This window comes from Macadamia integrifolia, chromosome 10 (assembly GCF_013358625.1).
Source record: "Macadamia integrifolia cultivar HAES 741 chromosome 10, SCU_Mint_v3, whole genome shotgun sequence".
Classification (NCBI taxonomy): domain Eukaryota; kingdom Viridiplantae; phylum Streptophyta; class Magnoliopsida; order Proteales; family Proteaceae; genus Macadamia; species Macadamia integrifolia.
In genome coordinates this window covers 2,653,874-2,671,835 of record NC_056566.1, presented here as the reverse complement: position 1 = coordinate 2,671,835, position 17,962 = coordinate 2,653,874, and the positions used below count along the sequence as shown (strand labels likewise).

The 17,962-nt window shown below is 39.3% G+C and overlaps 4 protein-coding genes across 5 annotated transcripts; all 4 read right to left on the bottom strand.

Annotated features, from left to right (window-relative positions):
* Positions 1-258: 258 nt before the first annotated feature.
* Positions 259-9,980, bottom strand: LOC122091069 (protein GDAP2 homolog). Of its 2 annotated transcripts, none has more exons than XM_042660888.1 (8): positions 9,799-9,980; positions 8,989-9,392; positions 8,722-8,799; positions 7,702-7,757; positions 7,025-7,144; positions 6,867-6,937; positions 5,683-5,776; positions 259-532 (listed from the first exon to the last, which is right to left on the bottom strand). In XM_042660888.1, exons 2-8 carry the CDS (start codon positions 9,310-9,312, stop codon positions 274-276), a joined length of 1,002 nt encoding a protein of 333 aa, XP_042516822.1. In that variant the 5' UTR covers positions 9,313-9,392; positions 9,799-9,980; the 3' UTR covers positions 259-273. The 2 variants fall into 2 exon arrangements, with proteins under 2 accessions (XP_042516822.1, XP_042516823.1); XM_042660889.1 differs by having other exon boundaries at positions 9,674-9,814.
* Positions 9,981-12,440: 2,460 nt separating this feature from the next.
* On the bottom strand, positions 12,441-13,624 carry LOC122091302. The gene is made up of 4 exons (XM_042661170.1): positions 13,300-13,624; positions 13,131-13,220; positions 12,936-13,032; positions 12,441-12,784 (listed from the first exon to the last, which is right to left on the bottom strand). Exons 1-4 carry the CDS (start codon positions 13,547-13,549, stop codon positions 12,646-12,648), a joined length of 576 nt encoding a protein of 191 aa, XP_042517104.1. The 5' UTR covers positions 13,550-13,624; the 3' UTR covers positions 12,441-12,645.
* Positions 13,625-15,076: 1,452 nt separating this feature from the next.
* Positions 15,077-16,059, bottom strand: LOC122091303. The gene has a single exon (XM_042661171.1). The coding sequence runs from the start codon at positions 15,489-15,491 to the stop codon at positions 15,216-15,218; it is 276 nt and encodes a 91-aa protein (XP_042517105.1). The 5' UTR covers positions 15,492-16,059; the 3' UTR covers positions 15,077-15,215.
* Positions 16,060-16,199: 140 nt separating this feature from the next.
* Positions 16,200-17,852, bottom strand: LOC122091300 (UDP-glycosyltransferase 708G1-like). Its single transcript, XM_042661164.1, has one exon. It carries the CDS (start codon positions 17,828-17,830, stop codon positions 16,409-16,411), a length of 1,422 nt encoding a protein of 473 aa, XP_042517098.1. The 5' UTR covers positions 17,831-17,852; the 3' UTR covers positions 16,200-16,408.
* Between the last annotated feature and the right edge of the window lie 110 nt (positions 17,853-17,962).

The following is a 17,962-nucleotide window of genomic DNA, read 5'->3' as shown; positions in this document are numbered from 1 at the left end:
AAGCAAGTAATAAAAAACAAAAACAAAAAACAAAAAACAAAAAAAAACAAAAACAAAAACAAAATGTTCAACAAACCCACCAATGCCGAACAACGCAAAATCAGCTCAAGATCTGATTAGTTTCAGTAATAAATTACTACACCTTTTTATATAGAAAGTTATCGCCTTCACTATGCAGTATAAAAGCATAAAAAGTATCAGTGTAATACAAGGATCTAGTTTCACATCATAAACACATCCATTTCAATAACTATGGGGTTAATTCCTCACCAACTATCTTACTAAAAGATGATAATAAAAGATACGGAGTTCCACTGACCGTCTCATTGTCAATCCAACACCACTGACAGGAAGATCTGCAACATCCATGGGGGGTTTAGGAGCTGTACTAGTTACAGCAGGCAAAGGTTTGATTCTGATTTTCCGTTCATCTAATATTGTCTCACCATTCTCATCCCCAACATCCGCAGGAAGCTTCGACACTGCAACTTCTTCCTCATGTTTATCCCGGGGGAAGTAAAGTGGAAGTAGTCTGCAAGGTAAAATGGATTATGAATAAAGAAGCCACCAATAGAATTCACAGTATAAACCAAAAATATGTGCTAATAACAGTATTATTTATTGGTATAATGTCCTTTACACAGTCCACCTAGTTCTGCCATGTGGTAGGATGACGTGGCAATACGAACCATTGTATAGATAGGGCAAGGTCTGGATGTGAAACCCAGGTCACAATACCCTATTTGGGTTCGCAATGGGCCCACCCAGATGATACACAACTCAAATAGTGAGTGAATCTGTAAATTAATGAAGTTCAAACTTACATGGGAAGGAGTCCATTCTATGTAAGTGGAAATAGAGTTACAAGTGAGGGGGGCAGTCTTGAAATTAAAAGTAAATTAACGACCAACAACAACAACTCAGCCTTATTCAAACTAAATGGAGTCAGCTACATGGATCTGTGCAATGGCAAGATAAGAAAAAATAATATTAAAAGGAAAGAAACAACAACAAGAAGCCAACAACCACTCAGTAGAACCCGCCTAAATGGGATCGGCTGCATGGTTCCTAGCCCTCCAATCAGCCCTATTCAAGGTCATAATTGGGACAGGAACTAAACTATGTATGTCTTCCTCACTACTACTGCTATGGTCATTTTAGGCCTACCACTAACTCTTTTAGCTCCTTCAATCTGAATCTGATCACTCATACTTACTGGTGCATCCCAAGGCCTCCGTTGAACATGGTCATGCCACCTCAAACAACTTTCTTAGAGCTTATCATGAATCGGGGCAACTCCCAAATCAGATCTAATACAGTCATTTCTTACTTTATCCTTTCTAGTTTTGCTGCAAATCCATCTCAACATCCTCATCTCTACTACACATAGCTTATCCATATGGCTCTTCTTAATTGACATACATTCTACTCCATATTTCATAATCGTTCATTCAACTATCTTATAGAATTTTCCTTTAAGCTTTATAGCAATATGTCGGTCACAAAACACTCCAGACACACCTCTCCACTTCATCCATCATACTTTAACTCTCTGTGAAACATCATCCTGTATATCACCTTCTTTATTTATGGTTGACTCCAGATATCCAAAATAATCACTTTGTTAAATCTCTCTAGGGGTGTCAAAACTGGGACCGAACCGGTTAGGCCAACCGAAACCGATATGGCATATCGTATCATATTTTGGACTGGGGTAGTGTAACCGTGGACCGAACCAAACCAAAACCGAAAACTGAAATAACCCGACACGAGAACGAACTGAATAAAACCAACATCAACCTATATAAATAGCTTCATGTTATTTCCCAATTGTGATTTTTTTCCCACTGAAAACAAACTCCAAGTTTTAAAACTACTAGTAAAATATACTCGGTCATTATGTTTCCCAAACTACACAAAAGGTCTCTCCGTGGGAGTTTCCCATGTGACTTCTAAAATTTAAATTTTTAAAATTCTTTGGTCTGTAATAATATCTTAAAGATAACATCCATGCCATCTTTGACTATAACAACTTCTTGATGCCAATCCCTGGTTCCATCACATTTCATCCATGTTTCTAATACTTTCCCCCAATCTTAAAGAATGCCTAAGTAAAATTATGTGACAAAGCAATCATGGAGGTGCGACCCATTTCCATCATTCCAACACAAGGAAGTTGTGGTCACTCCCACTGTTGTTGATGACGAGAATAAATAACAAAACTGCACAGAATTGAGAATTTGGGATCTGGTTTATGCAAGTGGTCTTCCACAAGAAACCGAAACCAACCCAATAGCACACTAATAAGGAAACCAAAACTAAACCGGTGTCCCTTAGCAGATCATGTTTTGGGCTCTCATTCTCACATCAAAACCGATAAAACCAAACTGAAGCAAGTCCAAACCAACCGATTGACACCTCTGACTCTCTCCTCAATTTTACCATATCATTATCCATGTTAGTGTAACTGAACTTACATTCCATGTACTCCCTCTTCGTTCTATTTATCTAAAGACCTCTTGATTCCAAGGTTGATCTCTATAACTCCAACTTAGTGTTAATCCCTGCTTTTGTCCCATCCACCAAGACAATATCATCAGCAAAAAGATACCCCATCTTGAATGTTCCTGGTTAAATCATCCATGACAAGCACAAACAAATAAGGGCATAAAGCATATCCTTAATGTAGCCCAATTGTAATTGGAAACTCACTGCCTTCACCTCCCATGGTTTTCATACGAGTCATCACGCTCTCATACATATCCTTAATTATATCCACATAATTACTCGACATCCTTCCCTTAAGTACATGCTAGGTTAACTCTCTATGAATTCTGCTATAGGCCTTTTCAAGGTCAATAAAGACTATATGAAGATACTTTTTGCAAGCCCTAAATCTTTCCATAAGCCTCCTAAGTAAATAGCTTCTATCATGGATCTACCTGGCATGAAACCAAATTAGTTCTCTAAGAAAGTAGTTTCTCTTCTCAAGTGGGATTCAATAAGCTTCGCCCACAATTTTATAATATGATTTACCAGTTTTATGCCTATATAGTTATTGCAACTTTGGATATCACCTTTATTTTTGTAGATCGGAACTACAATCTTCTCCTTCAATTATCTAACATTTTCTTTGTGCTCAAAATCTTATTCAAAAGATTAGTTAACCAAGATACTCCACATAATCCTAAGCTCTTCCAATTTCTCTTAGAACCTCATCAGGGCTAGGTGTCTTGCCGACTTTCAACATTCTTAAGGCTTCTTTAACTTTTAGTCCTCCGCCACTCCAAACTTCCGTATATATCTATGACAAGTGGTGTCTTGATGAATAATGCAATCTTCTAGTCAATTCCTACTCAAACTATCTCTATTTACTAGTTTGCAAAAATACTCGTCCCATCTCTTTATAATGTCCTCATCCCTTATTAGCACTCTACCATCATCACTTTTAATACATCTAACATTATCGAGATCTCTACTCTTCCTTTCTCTCATTTTCTCTATTTTATAAATAGCTTTTTTCCCTTCCTTATTGTTCAAATTATTATAAAGGTCATCATATTTTTTTGCAATTGCTATCCCCACAATCTTCTTAGCTTCGTTTCTGGAAAAATTATACCTTTGTTTATCCTCCAACTCATTAGTCCTTTGCTATGTCTTAAAACTAGCTTTCTTAGTCTTAATGACTATCTAGACCTCATCATCCCACCACCAAGTCTCCCTAGGGCATAATGAATACCTTTTGCTTCCCCTAGAACATTTTTAGCAACCTTCTTAATACAGATTGTCATCTCGTTTCACATAGTATTGGTGTCTCCCTAGAGTCCCACTTTCCTTGTTTGACCACTTTATCAATAATGTATAAAGGGCAACTCCTTTTAATCTCCACTACCTTAACTTAGGCAAATGGGTACGTCTATCTTACATTTCTGCATACTGAGGCACATATCCAAGACCAAAGGGATTAAAAGGAGAAAGAAGGGGTAATATAGGAAATAGATATATGATGCCTTTAAAAGAGACAATCACGATGAGTCGTCTTCTTCCTTCATAAAACCAGAAAATGCAATGGCTTGAGATCAAAGTGGGATTACAGTCTACCAAATCGGCCTCCAACAATCCTGGGATTCCAGAATCAGAATCGATTGGAATAATTGAGTTGTTCCAGCCCTTAAAACTCGGAAAACCCAACTGGTATGTAGGCTACAAGTTCTGAAACTGGGGTTAACGATAGTTGCAGGTCGTGGGTGGTTTACATAAAGATGTTCAACTGAAGAATTTCAGCACTCAGAAACTGAGGTAAGGGTCACCCAGACTATGGAAATCTGTGCACAAAACCTCAACCCAAATCCTGTGCGGGAAAGGAGACAGCAAGCTCTGATTTCCGTTAAACAGGAAAGGGTAAACAGTAGCAGAGTGTAAGAATGAACAACAAAATAAGAAGAAACGAGTAAGAGAAGAAGAAGAGGAAAGAGAAAGTACCTGAGACGAAAGAGAGAGGAGGGGGGAGGGATCGCACAAGCACAGCCATGCAGGCTCAAGCCACACCAACTCAAACTTCAATTTATTCTTGAAATATACTCCCATCGTTGGGTTACAAAAATATTTATAAGACCCATAAAACGACGACTCCTAATTACTATCTAAACTTAGACTAAACTCTTAAGACTCAATTGGAAATTTCCCTACATGTCTGATAGCTACCCTAAAATTAAATAAAAATATATCTATCTTTCCCAAATAAATAAATACTTGAATATCTGACTGAACCAGAACAAGGTTGGGACCCGTTTCATCTTGGTCTTGGTTCCCGAACGGGTTTGGCCTGGTCCAACAAACTGCGCTTTCATCACTGACAACATGTCAATTCCCAGAGCCAAAATTCAAGCATATACCCCCACTTATATGTATTAGCATGCATCCTTATGTTGACCCTCCTCTCAGTAATCCTAGATTTTCAAAACTTAATTTTTTCCGCTTAGTCAATAATGTTTGGGCTGAAAATTGACGTGAGCAGGTGGGGTCTACATGTCCATAAAATCTGGATCTATGGTGTCAAAATATCATGTCTGGGTCAGGTCGGTTGAAGTCATGTCCGGGACAAGAGCATCCGTTTCACTCAATCCTGACACGAACACAAAAAACTCCACACAATTACTCATTTGACATGATAGAAACACGATTTAACCCCAAAACAACCCGAACTGGAATCATTTTGACAAACAAAAAAAAAAAAACATAATCACACAAAACTCTTTATAAATGTAGATTGACTCTCATGTTGTAATTTGCGGAATTAGAAATGTCAACTCCCTCCTAAAACAGAACTAAATATGTTTTCAGGTCATCTTGGGTTGATTTAGATCACAGCATGTCAACTCAAAACGACCTGAAATAATTCGTGTCCCAAATCCCCATCCTGAACATGGAACTACAGGGTTGTGTCACGTCGGGTTTTGCCACCACTGTCTAGGTCCCATCCAACATTCCATATAGCTCAAAAAGGTGGATCATGTAGAGAATCTTAACTCAACAGCCATGGAGGAAACTTTCACCCTTATTTACTCATTTATTCGTTATTTATAGGAAAATGGGTCTGTGGGTTGGTTGTTACTCAGTTAAATTATTCAAATGAATGGACCATTGAGGAATTCAGTATAAGAAGCAATGGAACTGAAGTACCTCTTATATATTTCAGTATCAGATGATGTGGAAGTACAGAAAACTACGGCTGTTATTTTATCTGTCTGCTTCTCCAGAAACCGTCTTACAGTCCCTGATTCCAGATGAAAGATGAAATGAAAAAAGAGAACAGAGTAACAGAATAATTCCAAACTTAGGGTAAAAGATGCAATAATTACAAATGCAAGGAAATGGGTGAGGAAAATACATACACACAGATGTTTTGCCAAGAAAAGGTACATACGTTGGAGATGTTTTTGGATCTCTACCTAATGTTGATCATGAGGTATACAAGATGCAGTAGCATCAGATTGGCTCTGAACAAATATGACAGGCTTTGGAATTACAGGATAGCTTTTAAATTTGTTTTGAGTCTTTAGTTAGGAGTCATAACATTTTATTAAAGTTTTTACTAGTGGGACCCATTAGGGAAGTTTAGTTAAATACTAGATCCTAGCTAGCGAGGGGATCTTGTGGGGCCCATTCCTTAGTTGTTGATTTTTTCTTGAGCAGCAGAATCCCACTAGATTTAGTTTAGGTTATTGGGTTTTTTTTTTTTTTTTAAAGCAAGTTAAAGAGGCTTACTAGTATTTTCGAAGTTAGTTTACCTATTTTAAAAAGTTAGATATAAGAGGATTCTATTTCATATTATTGGGTAACACCCCTTACGTTTGGAATTAAATACATAATTTGGATTTGAATTAGTAGTCAAGAGAAGCCTCCCTCTCCATTGTTTTCTCCTCCCTTCTCCCTATTTTTTCTCTCCCTTATTTCCTACCACATTCCCCTTCTTTTCTCCCATCGCAGGTTACTACAACATACAACCAGCAAGTATCTCATCAGCCCTGGTCTGTCATGAGAATATCCTAGACCTGGGTCTGTGTTGCAGTCGATTCCTAATCTAGAATTAGGGTTGGCTGGCTGCATCAATACATGTCTACCATCATATCCAACCCTGCCCTACACCCTGAGCAATTTTCTTTATTTCCTTATTTCTTCCCCACCCCCTTTGTAACTATGCTTCTTTTCATTGTTCAATGCTCCACATCGGGCATAATGTGCATCCCAAACATTACATGTATGTTTCTACCCACATAATCCAATCATTTCAAGCAGTATTTTGCAAAATTATGGAAGCATAGAAAATGATGAACAAAATAGTATGAGAATAGGGAATGGCTTACTTATTGCCACATGTGCAGCTGGTTCACGAGGATAATTTTTAGCCTCTGTATATATACAACCCATTGCAATGCTGCACTCAGAGAAGTCAAGCTAAAATAAGTTACACAAATCTTCACAAGGGAAAGGATGAACATAAAAATGGGACAAGGCAGATTACCTCTGAAGTCCATTCTCAATGAGAAGCTCAAGGCATGAGCGGTAGCAATGACTGAGAGCATTCTCTGCAGCAGTATGATATTTGACTGCATACTTTGGACCGACAGTATGAATAACCTTCCTGTAAACGATGTTTTACAAAAAATAATCCACCATATCATCAAACCATGCCTTCAACGTGTGTAGAGAACAAACAAACACAGCAAAAGAGCAAAATAAAAATTGGTAGAAAAGAATTATAAGGGATAGCATGACAAGACAAACGTTCTGAGCAGCATGAAAAAAATGCTTCATCTGACATGCAAATTCAATGAATGTCAAATGGGAAATGCCAGCAAACACATACATGTCTGCAACCTATAATTATGTGAAAATACCACATGCAATGGTGTAGCAATGCTTCAACATCTAGGTGGCTAAGATGACTGGCCTGGTGGAATCGACTTTTATAAGAAAAAAAAAAATGTATGTATTCACAATTTTCAAGTTTTGAGTTCTCATATATTCTAGGAATCAATGCCAACCAAATCTAAATATATAATCTAAGATAAAATATAATTAAGGAGAACTTATTGAGTACTTCAACATAGTTCTTTTGCTTCCACCCTTAAAATGATATAACAATTTTACCAATTGAATGTAGAAAAATATTCAAAAATCAACAAGTTTCACACCTACCGAGCAGGAAGATCATATGCATTGGTAACTTTTGCCATTCCCGTACGGCATCCACCCTGTGAAGCAACAAAGACATAGAATGATTGCCAAACCCTGACAAAGAACACAAAGTAAGAAAGCCATGGAAGATATCAATGAGAATATCATTGCTTCGCTCTGTTTCATTTTCCTGATTTGTTTTATCCTATTTACTATTTTACTTACTATATTAGTCTAATAGTTCTGGTATACTTCAGCTTATCCTATTATAACTATTACATTTAACTTTCCTGTATGAAGTAAATTGACTCAGAAACACGTTCTCGTGTGCAACGTGTTGTACACCATTATGCTAGACTGGAAATCAAGCATACCAGCTGGCACTCTTATAGAAAAGCACAATACATTCTGCAACTGGTAATGGGAAATGCTAAGTACTCAAATTGGCTACCAGATGAATCTACAAGTTCATGCTAACCTCTGGATAAAGCAGGAATTGAATCGGATACTCTCCCCGTTGTTTATCAAAGACAAGGGGGTACTCCAAGTCCTGAACAAAATGATTTACAGGATGCCAACACAGGAGTACACGGTAAGCTAACATTGTTACCATATCATCTTAACAAACCTTCAATAAGCATTGTAAGTTTGTAACTACAAAGGGACAGCTCACATTCATTCACTCCACACCATGCAGATCACTCATTCTGATCATTTATAGGCTTTGAAGTTTTATTCACTATTTTGATCCATGACCTTTTGGCCCTCCACTTGTCCATTTAGATACATCAACTTGCACTATATACTAACTTGGAAAAAAAAAAATCAGTTCCCTGGATTTTCAAGGTCGACATGCTTTAAAACCACATGGCCCTCTTCTGATACAAAATAAAACTCTAGTCAATAACTCATGAAGCCTCACAGAAATCATGCATGCTATAAATTCTTTGCATGGCAAGAGCTGCAGCTTCAACCTTTTCTTTTCAAGAAGTCTACATTCTAAAAAAGAAGTGGATAAATATCGACGAAGTCTAAAATTACCAGTGTTGCACATTCTTCCACAAGACCAGGTCCAGCTGCAGCATGCAAGCCAGGGCTGCTGTGTGCTTCATCCAAACTCTGCAACCCACACACGAGTAAAAAAATGAGTCCTCGAAGTGGATTCATTGATAATTAAGCCAAGGATTTTAAATAGAAGCTCAAATTCCCCATTTTCCAAGTTTCGAATTAAGAAACAAAATCTTCATTAGAGTTTCTTTCGACAAAATAACCTGGTTATGCCAAACAACTATCATTAAGAGGGCTCACCTCGTTGGTGGAATTGACCACTGCATCTACCTCAAGATTCCAAGGATCTCCCCGCCAAAGATATATCTTGGAGTTGATTTCATGGTTCACAGGAAACCTTGAGACTATCCCACTGGAACTAGAACCATTCTCTGCTCCGGAAGAAGACGTTAGAGGATCTGAAAAGTACCAACTAGGATAGGAAGGATCCTCATTGTCATACCCTAAAGCAGACCTCTGTTCCGTGTCGCTCCAACACGGAACTTGATCAAGACGCACCACATACTCTCCGCTGTCCGTAGGTATCCCGCCCCGGGGAGTGGCCGAAGCCACACTCCGGTACATACTTCGTACGTGAAAATTCAGAGCTCAACGGGGGCCAATAATTCTGAAACTGCAAACCCTAGTTGATGAAAAGATTTAACCTGCAAAAACAGAAGAACAAAATCACGAACAACATACTACCAATGAAAGAAGACAACAAAAATAGCACCGCTGATCGTTCAAACTCCGCTAAATTATTTAGCCGAACAGTTTGATACAACAAATCTACCATTATAAAATCAAAAACCGCTTCTCAACGAATGAAATCAAAAACCGAAAAATCCAAACTCAAAATTTAAAAGGATAATAGAAACACAATGAAACTACTATCAATCATCACACGGTATTCACAAATCTCAACATTTTTGAAAAGAAAATTCACCCGAAGAAGGGACAATTTTAGGTATTTCGATTCCTGTAAATATAATTTGAGAAACTCAATTACGAAATATTCGGGCAAAATTGTGACAAGGGCGATAAATGAGAAGGATTGAAAGAAGCCCTAACGTGAAGTTGAGAATTGAGTCCCGTAAGCCAGGAGCACATTGAGAGGAATACGCAGACGTATAGAGGAACACCTGCACCTCGCTGACCTCGGGATGTTTCACAAGATTACAACTGTTCTTGCTGTATTAATTATCTTATTCGGAAAATCGTTTGCGACGATAAGTGTTTTCAGAGAGAATCAAATTGGATAATTCCCTTTTTTGTATCTTACAAATCTTGTTGTTGTGAGTAGGGGTGTCAACCGGCCGCTCCGGTCGCTCCGGTCGGTTTAGGTTGGGTCACTCCATTTTCACCCTTTTAGCCTTTAGGTAATTAGGCTAGGCTAGGGCTTGGTCGGGATTTAAACGTTTTAATTGACTAGTTGGGCTATAAACGGTCTTTAAATCGGTCTTAAATTGGTTAATCGGGCTATAACTAAATGTTATTGATTGAGCAATCATTGGACCACTACCTTGCATAGGGATCACTCGATTTATTAATTGGTTGATTCTTGAACTTAATATATTTAATAATTGTTTGGGCCAATCTCGAGCTTCAATTAAGTTTAGACCTACCGGTGGGGGTTCAATTTTTGACACTCCTACGGGAAGTTTCTAAATTAGACGAATAACATGAATTCACTTAAGACCTTATAGGGGCTAGGTTCAACCACATTGGCCTCAACCTAGCTGTACTAGCAATTGTCACTTGGTATCGTTTATGTAATAACAATTTCAAAAACTATATGTTGATATTAAAAAATGAAAAAATGTTTTCAATTTGAGAGCATTGATGTTCAAGCATCAACTAGGAAGGGCACGGTGGTCATTTCGCACCCTTTATGTCTAGAAATAAAAGCGTGTTTCCGAATAGAAAACATACTCCCTTAAAATATAGATGGATGGGATGCCCTTTAGCCATCACCATGTGAAGCCAATTTTGTCTGGTCACAACCCTACCACTCAAATTCTTGTAAGTTTCAGCCCTACCAACGTGCAAATCCAATCCTCCAACCCCTTTTATCTTCTGAAAACAGAGGATGCAAAGCCCCTTCTCCACCTCCCCCCACCCAACATTAAAACTCTCTCTCTCTCTCTTAACTTAAAGCTAACTGAGGTACGGGTTGTACCTATTGGCTATTGGCAAACTATTATCTTTTTTTTTTTTTCTTTGTTAAGAATTGGTGAACTATTATCTGTAGCTTGGATTATTGTCAGTTGTGACAGTCCAAGGTATCATCCTCGGGCATCACGGACGTGCAACCCACTCACTATGAAAGGAATGCTGGATTGGGCGGCCCAATCGCTCCAATCACAATCTTGTGGGGATCCCGTGAAACCATGCAAGGCAATGTTATGCCAGTCTTTGGACCATGGTCTGCTCTGGGCCCCTGTTTCCTCCCCCACCCACAAGTACTGAGTTATTGGCATCAATTAACTATAGTGAGTTCTTAAAAAAATAATAATATATATATAGGGTGAGGGGCCCTCTGTTGGGACTAGGGGTGTCAATCGGTCAGGCTGGGCCGGTCTTGGTCGGGCTTAATCAAGCTTGACCACTTGAAAGTCTTGCACCGCCCATTTAAGTAAACGGGCATAGCTTTGGGGGACATGGTATGGTTTATAATCGGGCCGGTCGGTGTTGAGCTTTGATCGAACTTCTTTAAATGAGTCTTAACTGGTTCTTAACTAGGCTATAGACCTATTTAAGTCTAAATGGACTCTAAACGGGCTTTAAACGTGCCTACCATAAAATTCCTTTTAAGTTGGTTGAATGCCTAGATATATGAGAAGCAAATCTTTAACAAAAAAAGAGAAATTATATAAGATTATGGTTGTTCTTACAAAGAAAAATAAGGGACTATGACCTTTACAACTTGCAAAATAAAGCTTAATTAAATCAAATCCTATTACAAAGCAAAGAGTAAGAAAGCTTAATTTATTTCTTACTAGTAGTGGCAAAATATAAATTTTATGTAATATTAAAGGGGGTCGGGCTGGGTTGGGCTACAACGAATTGGTTTAAGCCGGGCATATAAACGTGTCGATTCGATCGAGCACCCAACGGGCTAGCTACTTGCACCATGAATGCCCGTTATAATCAGGCCGGTCCAAGTCGGGCTGTAAACATGTCAGACTTGATCGACCTATCGGTGCGGGCTTAGAATTGATACCCCTAGTTGGGACTATGTTGAAATATCAATAATGGTGGGATTATACCTTTCATGAGAGTGGGGAGGTCATTTCACCCTTCATTATACCTTGGCGTAGATGTCACACTGCATTTTAGGTTTATTTTTCTTACAATTGATATAATATAATATTATTAATAATGAGTGGGTGGTGATATCGGTGATTATAAAACAAAGAATAAAATAAGTGATGTATGTCAGTTATCAGAAAACAAAGAATGTGAGAAGGAATGAATCGTGTATATAATATATATTTATATTTTATTTAATATTTAATACACATATTACAAATCATCAGGCCCTTGGGTTAGGATGGGCCGGGCTCAAGCTGCTCAACCCAAGGCCTCAACTCAGACCCCACCCAATCCGACCTCGGGCCTCAAAATCCCAATCAGTCTCACCCTGCACGGGACAATACATCTCCACCGTAACCGCTGCAATGTTGCAGTGAGCATCCAAGGTATACACCAAATTGACATCCATATGTAAGACAATTTATTTATAAATATTTTACCATTAAACACAAATTTTTCATCCTACTTAAATGTTGTAACTCTGCAGTTTGTAACCTACAATCATGCATGGGTCCATCCCTCTTTTGTTCTTTATCAAGGATCAAAATAGTTGAATCATCTCTGCAATTGCAGAGGCTGGAAACTCTGAACATTAGATTTCATTCATTTGGCTCCAGTTTTCTCCTTCAACATAGCAATGAAGTTATCTTTCTCCTCCTGTGTCATACCCTCTGTGGAGCAATCTCCCACTCCCCACTCTGCACCACGCAAGCAATACTTGTCTTGGATCTCTAGCTTATTCCTGGAACATTATAAGAAAGAGAAAAAAAACACAAAAAATCTTAGCTCAACCAACATGAATTCTTCAATCCAGATTCTACCCTATAATATTTCTCTTCTCCTAAATAATCTGAAGACCAGAAAATCTGTGTGTATGATCATAACAAAATTACTTCTCTTTATTCAACTTGGATTTCTCCAATAGCTTCTCAAGGAGTGGGGATGACTTGAATCTTGCATCAAATTCTGCATATTTCTTCTGATTTTCTTCTGCAAGAACAAAGGTATTTTCTCTGTAAACCTAATCTTTCAACAACATAGAAGGAAGGTGAAAGGTGGAAGTTGAAAGGTAAGGGGTGAGATTGAACCATTAAATCGATTGAGGAAATCAATCTGAGGTAGTTCAGGACCAGGGACTGATTCTATCCCAGGGAACCCCGACAGAAATCCGGCATTTGCTGCATAAAACAAAATCAAAAGAATCATACACAAAACCCATATACCAAAGGAACATATTTATGAAGCTAGGGGATTTACCTGGGTTTGACCAGAGAAGAATCGCAACTGAAGCAGCCAATGGAACAGATTTCTGAAGAACTTGAAATGGTGAGGAAGACAAAGGAGAAGAAGAAGAAAGAGAGCGATTGCAGGTAAAATTCCAAGAGGGTCTCCCACCAAACACAAATTTTAACTTCTTTTGAGGGTTTTCGGATTTTCCAGCGCCTGAAACAGTGGGGGAAATGAGGAGTCGAGGGTCGCTGAGAGACAAAAATGACGACGAAGCCATGGTTGGCTTCACTCTCTGTGTCTCTCCTAGCACTCAAAGATAGAATTACAGAGGGAAGGGAGGGGACAGGTCATAGGTTAATATTAAGATAACCAACGAATGGTCGGATGATAATCAACACTGGCAGGGCCGGAACAGATCGGGCCAGGATCCAGGCACGTGTTGGTTTTGGAGAACCTGTTTTGATTGGCACCCTTAGACTGGCCAAACCCCAAAGCAGTGAAGAAAATGAAACCAGGTTGTTTGGAGAGTTAAGGGCAGACAGGGTAAGGATGATAGGTTTATTCCAACCCTTCTCATTCGTTTACATGTTAATTTTATTAACTAATATTTGCACCATATAAATGACTAAATTGTATTATAAAAATCAAATTTGTTTTTGGTTGGAGCAGCAAATAATCTAAGCTAGTGTAGAATGGTGCGGAGCTAAAATTTGTTATGTGGTTGGGGTAGCAAATAATCTAAGCTGGTGTAGACATCATCGCCTGATCACATGAGTTTGCACAAGTACAAGGCCAATGAAAATGCGTGTAGAGACATCGACATTTGTTTTCATAGGGGGAGGGTGATAATTCATGCATCCCTATGTCTAGGCGCAAGGACCACACAACCAGGCAGCTTTTTTTCACATATTTTTATTATATTTTATCTTAAAAAAAATAATTTATAGTGAGATGACGAAGGAAATTCCTTATGTTCAAAAAATCCTTCCCCTTATTATTAGTGAGGCAAGAGATCGCTACCTAACAGCATGGCCTTTGACTAGTGTGAGGCTAATAAGAGTGCATGCAAAGTCTATCAACATGGATTTTTTATTTCATTGGGTGGTGCGATAAACTTATGCACTCTTGTACCCAACTATCTCTTGCTCTATTACTATTTTTGGGCAAAGGCTACTTTTCCTGGCTCTTTACTTTGGACTGATTGCCTGATTATAACAAGGAAAATTTACCACGCCACCCCCTGGAGAATGCCACAATGAAAAGATCACTCTCTCTGTTTCACCAAATAATTCTTAGACCCCCTACCGTTAGTCACTGTTAAGAAATATACCTTATATGTTGATGTTAGCAATTATATTTTATTTTAAATACCAAAATACCCTTATTAAATATGAAATACCTAAAATACCCTTGTATTAAGTTACTAATCCATTCCAAGACCTAATTTATCGTTCTTCCAAATCATGGGATTTAGACCACCAACGATCATTCAGAGCAACGGTGGCGGTATCGATGACAAGCAGCGACCAGTAGGACCTTGTGGCGACCATTGCGTTTCTTCTCAGCAGGTGGCAACAGCTATTATTAGCTCTAGCCTCTCCTTCATATTCAGAAATACCAGAAGTCTAGAATTCTCTCTCTCTCTCTCTCTCTCTCTCTCTCTCTCTCTCTCTCTAAAAGTTTCTGTAAATGCTAGTTTCTGGTTAGATGAAAGATCCCGTGACAAGAAGTATAAGGGGCATGTAATTTTTCTGTTCCATTAATGAAACCCTTTATCTAATTAGGAGATTATGTTTGATGATGCGATTACTAGACTTGGAATTGATTCTAGAAGTCGAGCACAGCAAAAATGGAATAAAAAAAAAACAAATGATATGGGAACTAATGAAGTATGGTCTTTTGGGAGTAATACGCGTCTTGAGCAATATAAAGATTTGGAGCTCTCAATTGGGACCCCAGCAGCTCAAGTACATAACTTTTCTGAGAGATTCTTCGGATTGATCCATCTTTTCATCGCTGAGAATCAATTTCTTAGTCATCGCCATTGATGAAGAGGAAGAGGGAAGTCTTTTAGCTTGAGAAAGAGATCTGAAATTGTTCTTGGCGTGTTGATGGAGGGATCTCAAGGCGTAATTCCATCTACAAAACCCTTGATCCTTGAATGCTTCGACAGCCCCAACGCTTGCAGCCACAATCCAAGCTCTGATCTTCGAACTCATTTTCAGTTCTTCGCTATTGTTGTTGCTTCTGATGTTTGAATCTCGAGAATCAAGTAAGTAGGGTAAGAGGTTATATATGGATTGTGAACCTGTGAATACAGAATAAGCAGATTGGATTCAGCTTGAGCCTTGAGAGGGTAAGGTTATCGGGAGTTGCTCTATCAACCAATGGAGCAGCTGAGTTTGCAGATTCTTCGGCTTCAATTAGCTTACGAAGTCTCACTTGGGTTGGAGCTCTCGAACCCTATCCTCAGTCTTCCTAAGCTTTCTCCATTGATAAGTGGTCCATAGCCACTGACGACGGAACTAGCGGCTGCAACTCACCCTTCGCGGTACGGAGAGAAGGAGAAAAATAAGGATAATGAAATGGTAGAATAATAAAGAGGGATATTTTTGAAATAATGAAAATGGGTAACTTATAAGTGTTTTATTCATAAGAGTAAAAACGTCATTTCATTGCATTACTTAACAATGACTGACGATAGAGGGTCTGAGAATAATTTGGTGAAACAGAGGGGATAGTCTTATCATTGTGGCATTCTCCAGCAGGTGGCATGGTAAATTTCCCTTATAACAATTTACAATGATTGCCTTAGTAAATCATAACTGATGTTTGGATCGTATTCTAAAAGTGCTTCCTAATTCCGCCAAAATCTATGGATATGCATGAGTAAAGAAATTGGAAAAAATTATAAGAAGTTCCAATCTCCAAAAATATCACATGATTCCGTTCATTAAAAACATTAAATTTGATAGAGAAAAAAACATTAGATATTAAAGAAAAAAATACCAATTGGGTTGATAGCAGTGGTAAAAATGCCCTCAACCCATCACCACTTGAATCAGCTGGTTGTAGGTTTGAATCTTGAGTCTTGACATGCCCACTATCGCCCATTGATCTTGTGGAAGCGTATTTTTCATAAGGCCATTTTCCTACTTGTCTTTGTGACTTCCATTAGTGCCCTTTCAGAGCTCCCACCTTTCCCAGTAGCTTTCCTAGCTTCTTCTCGAACCTGGGTTGCTTTCTTCTTCATTTCCTCGTTCCCCATGAGCTCCCTAATTTGCTTCCCAATCTCTTCCCCCTTCAACTCCTCACCACCCCATCCCCAACTCTCCTCCCAAGACCCCAACCCAATACTCTCCACCACAGTAGCATTAAGCTTTTGGTCACCATGCTGTGGCCAAGCCAGGACCGGGACTCCCTGCCACGCCGCTTCAGTCACTGAGTTCCATCCACAGTGACTGACGAATCCACCAATGGCTACATGCTCAAGAATCACCCACTGATCTACCCAATCCTTCACAACCAGTCCTCTGTTCTCAACTCTCTTCAAAAAATCATGACCCACCAAATCTTCAATCTCCACGTCGTCCTCTTGATCCACTTTCTTCCCCTTCAATACCCACAAGAACCTGCACCCACTCTTCCCCAAACCATCACCCAACTCCCTGATTTGTTCCTTGGATAAAGCCGTTCTGCTCCCGAAGCTTACATACACCACAGACCCTGCAGGTTGGGCGTCCAGCCATGAAAGCCAAGGTCCTTGTCCATACTCATATGGTTCCAATGGACCGATTGCAAGCACCGGTGGGAGCCCGCTTAAGACTTTGCCGTCATTGAGTGCCGCTAGGGTCTCTGCCTCCAATGATTGAAAGGTGTTTGTTAAAATCCCTGTGGCCTTGATGAGCCCTCGACCATTTGAAACCAGAAGTCTAGTAAAAATATGAGTCAAGTCAAAGAGAGGCGGAGGAAGCCAAGATTTTGGTAAGGGAGCTAAACCAGGGATGATGAAATTGGTATCGAGATCATCAGAAACCCCTTTGTGGACAACAGTGGGGAAGTGGGCGAAGAGTGAAAGCATTTTAGCCGAGGAGGTGAAGAAGATGTAATTGGGAAGGCAGAGATAAGTGGCCAGGGGAGCAATCGTAGAGGCTAACATTATGTCCGTGACAAGGGAAGAAAGAGGAGGAGACAATGAAGAGAGGAGAGGAGGGAGAAGGTGGGCTGAGCGTTGAATGGCTTCAAATTGGAGGAAGAAAGGGTCAGTATTAGTGGAGTTGGCAGTAATGGGTTCATCAATGGGGAGGATATGGAAATCAAGGCGGTGGACATGAGGGTGAGTGAAGAGGAAGTGGGTGATGTGTTGGGATTCAGCAAGGGAGACGGTTGGATGAGGAGTGATGAGAGTCACTGTACAACCACGGGCAGCCATCGTTGCAGCTAGACGAAGGAAGGGTGTGAGATGACCCATTCCAGCGCTTGGAAGGAGAGCTACGTGAGGGTGGTTCTCCTTGCAGCTGCCACCGCTTGCCATCGCCGGTAGAATGAAACTCCCCATGTGAGAGACATAGTTTTAAGAGAAGAGGGTTTATATAAAATTATATTTTAACATTCATATCTACCCTTCATGTGGAGAGCTAACCATCACCAAGGAGGAGAACTACCTGTCAATTTAAACAAACATTTTTTT

Bases quoted from the DNA above. Each gene is read 5' to 3' on its own strand.
- LOC122091303 (XM_042661171.1), bottom strand. From the start codon at position 15,491: ATGAGTTCGAAGATCAGAGCTTGGATTGTGGCTGCAAGCGTTGGGGCT.
- LOC122091069 (XM_042660888.1), bottom strand. From the start codon at position 9,312: ATGTACCGGAGTGTGGCTTCGGCCACTCCCCGGGGCGGGATACCTACG. The intron at 8,800-8,988 runs GTGAGCCCTCTT...TGTGGGTTGCAG, and splicing joins TGGTCAATTCCACCAACGAG to AGTTTGGATGAAGCACACAG. The intron at 7,145-7,701 runs GTAGGTGTGAAA...CATCGTTTACAG, and splicing joins GCATATGATCTTCCTGCTCG to GAAGGTTATTCATACTGTCG.
- LOC122091300 (XM_042661164.1), bottom strand. From the start codon at position 17,830: ATGGGGAGTTTCATTCTACCGGCGATGGCAAGCGGTGGCAGCTGCAAG.
- LOC122091302 (XM_042661170.1), bottom strand. From the start codon at position 13,549: ATGGCTTCGTCGTCATTTTTGTCTCTCAGCGACCCTCGACTCCTCATT. The intron at 13,033-13,130 runs GTTCAATCTCAC...TTGTTCTTGCAG, and splicing joins TTTCCTCAATCGATTTAATG to AAGAAAATCAGAAGAAATAT. The intron at 12,785-12,935 runs GTAATTTTGTTA...ATAATGTTCCAG, and splicing joins TCCAAGTTGAATAAAGAGAA to GAATAAGCTAGAGATCCAAG.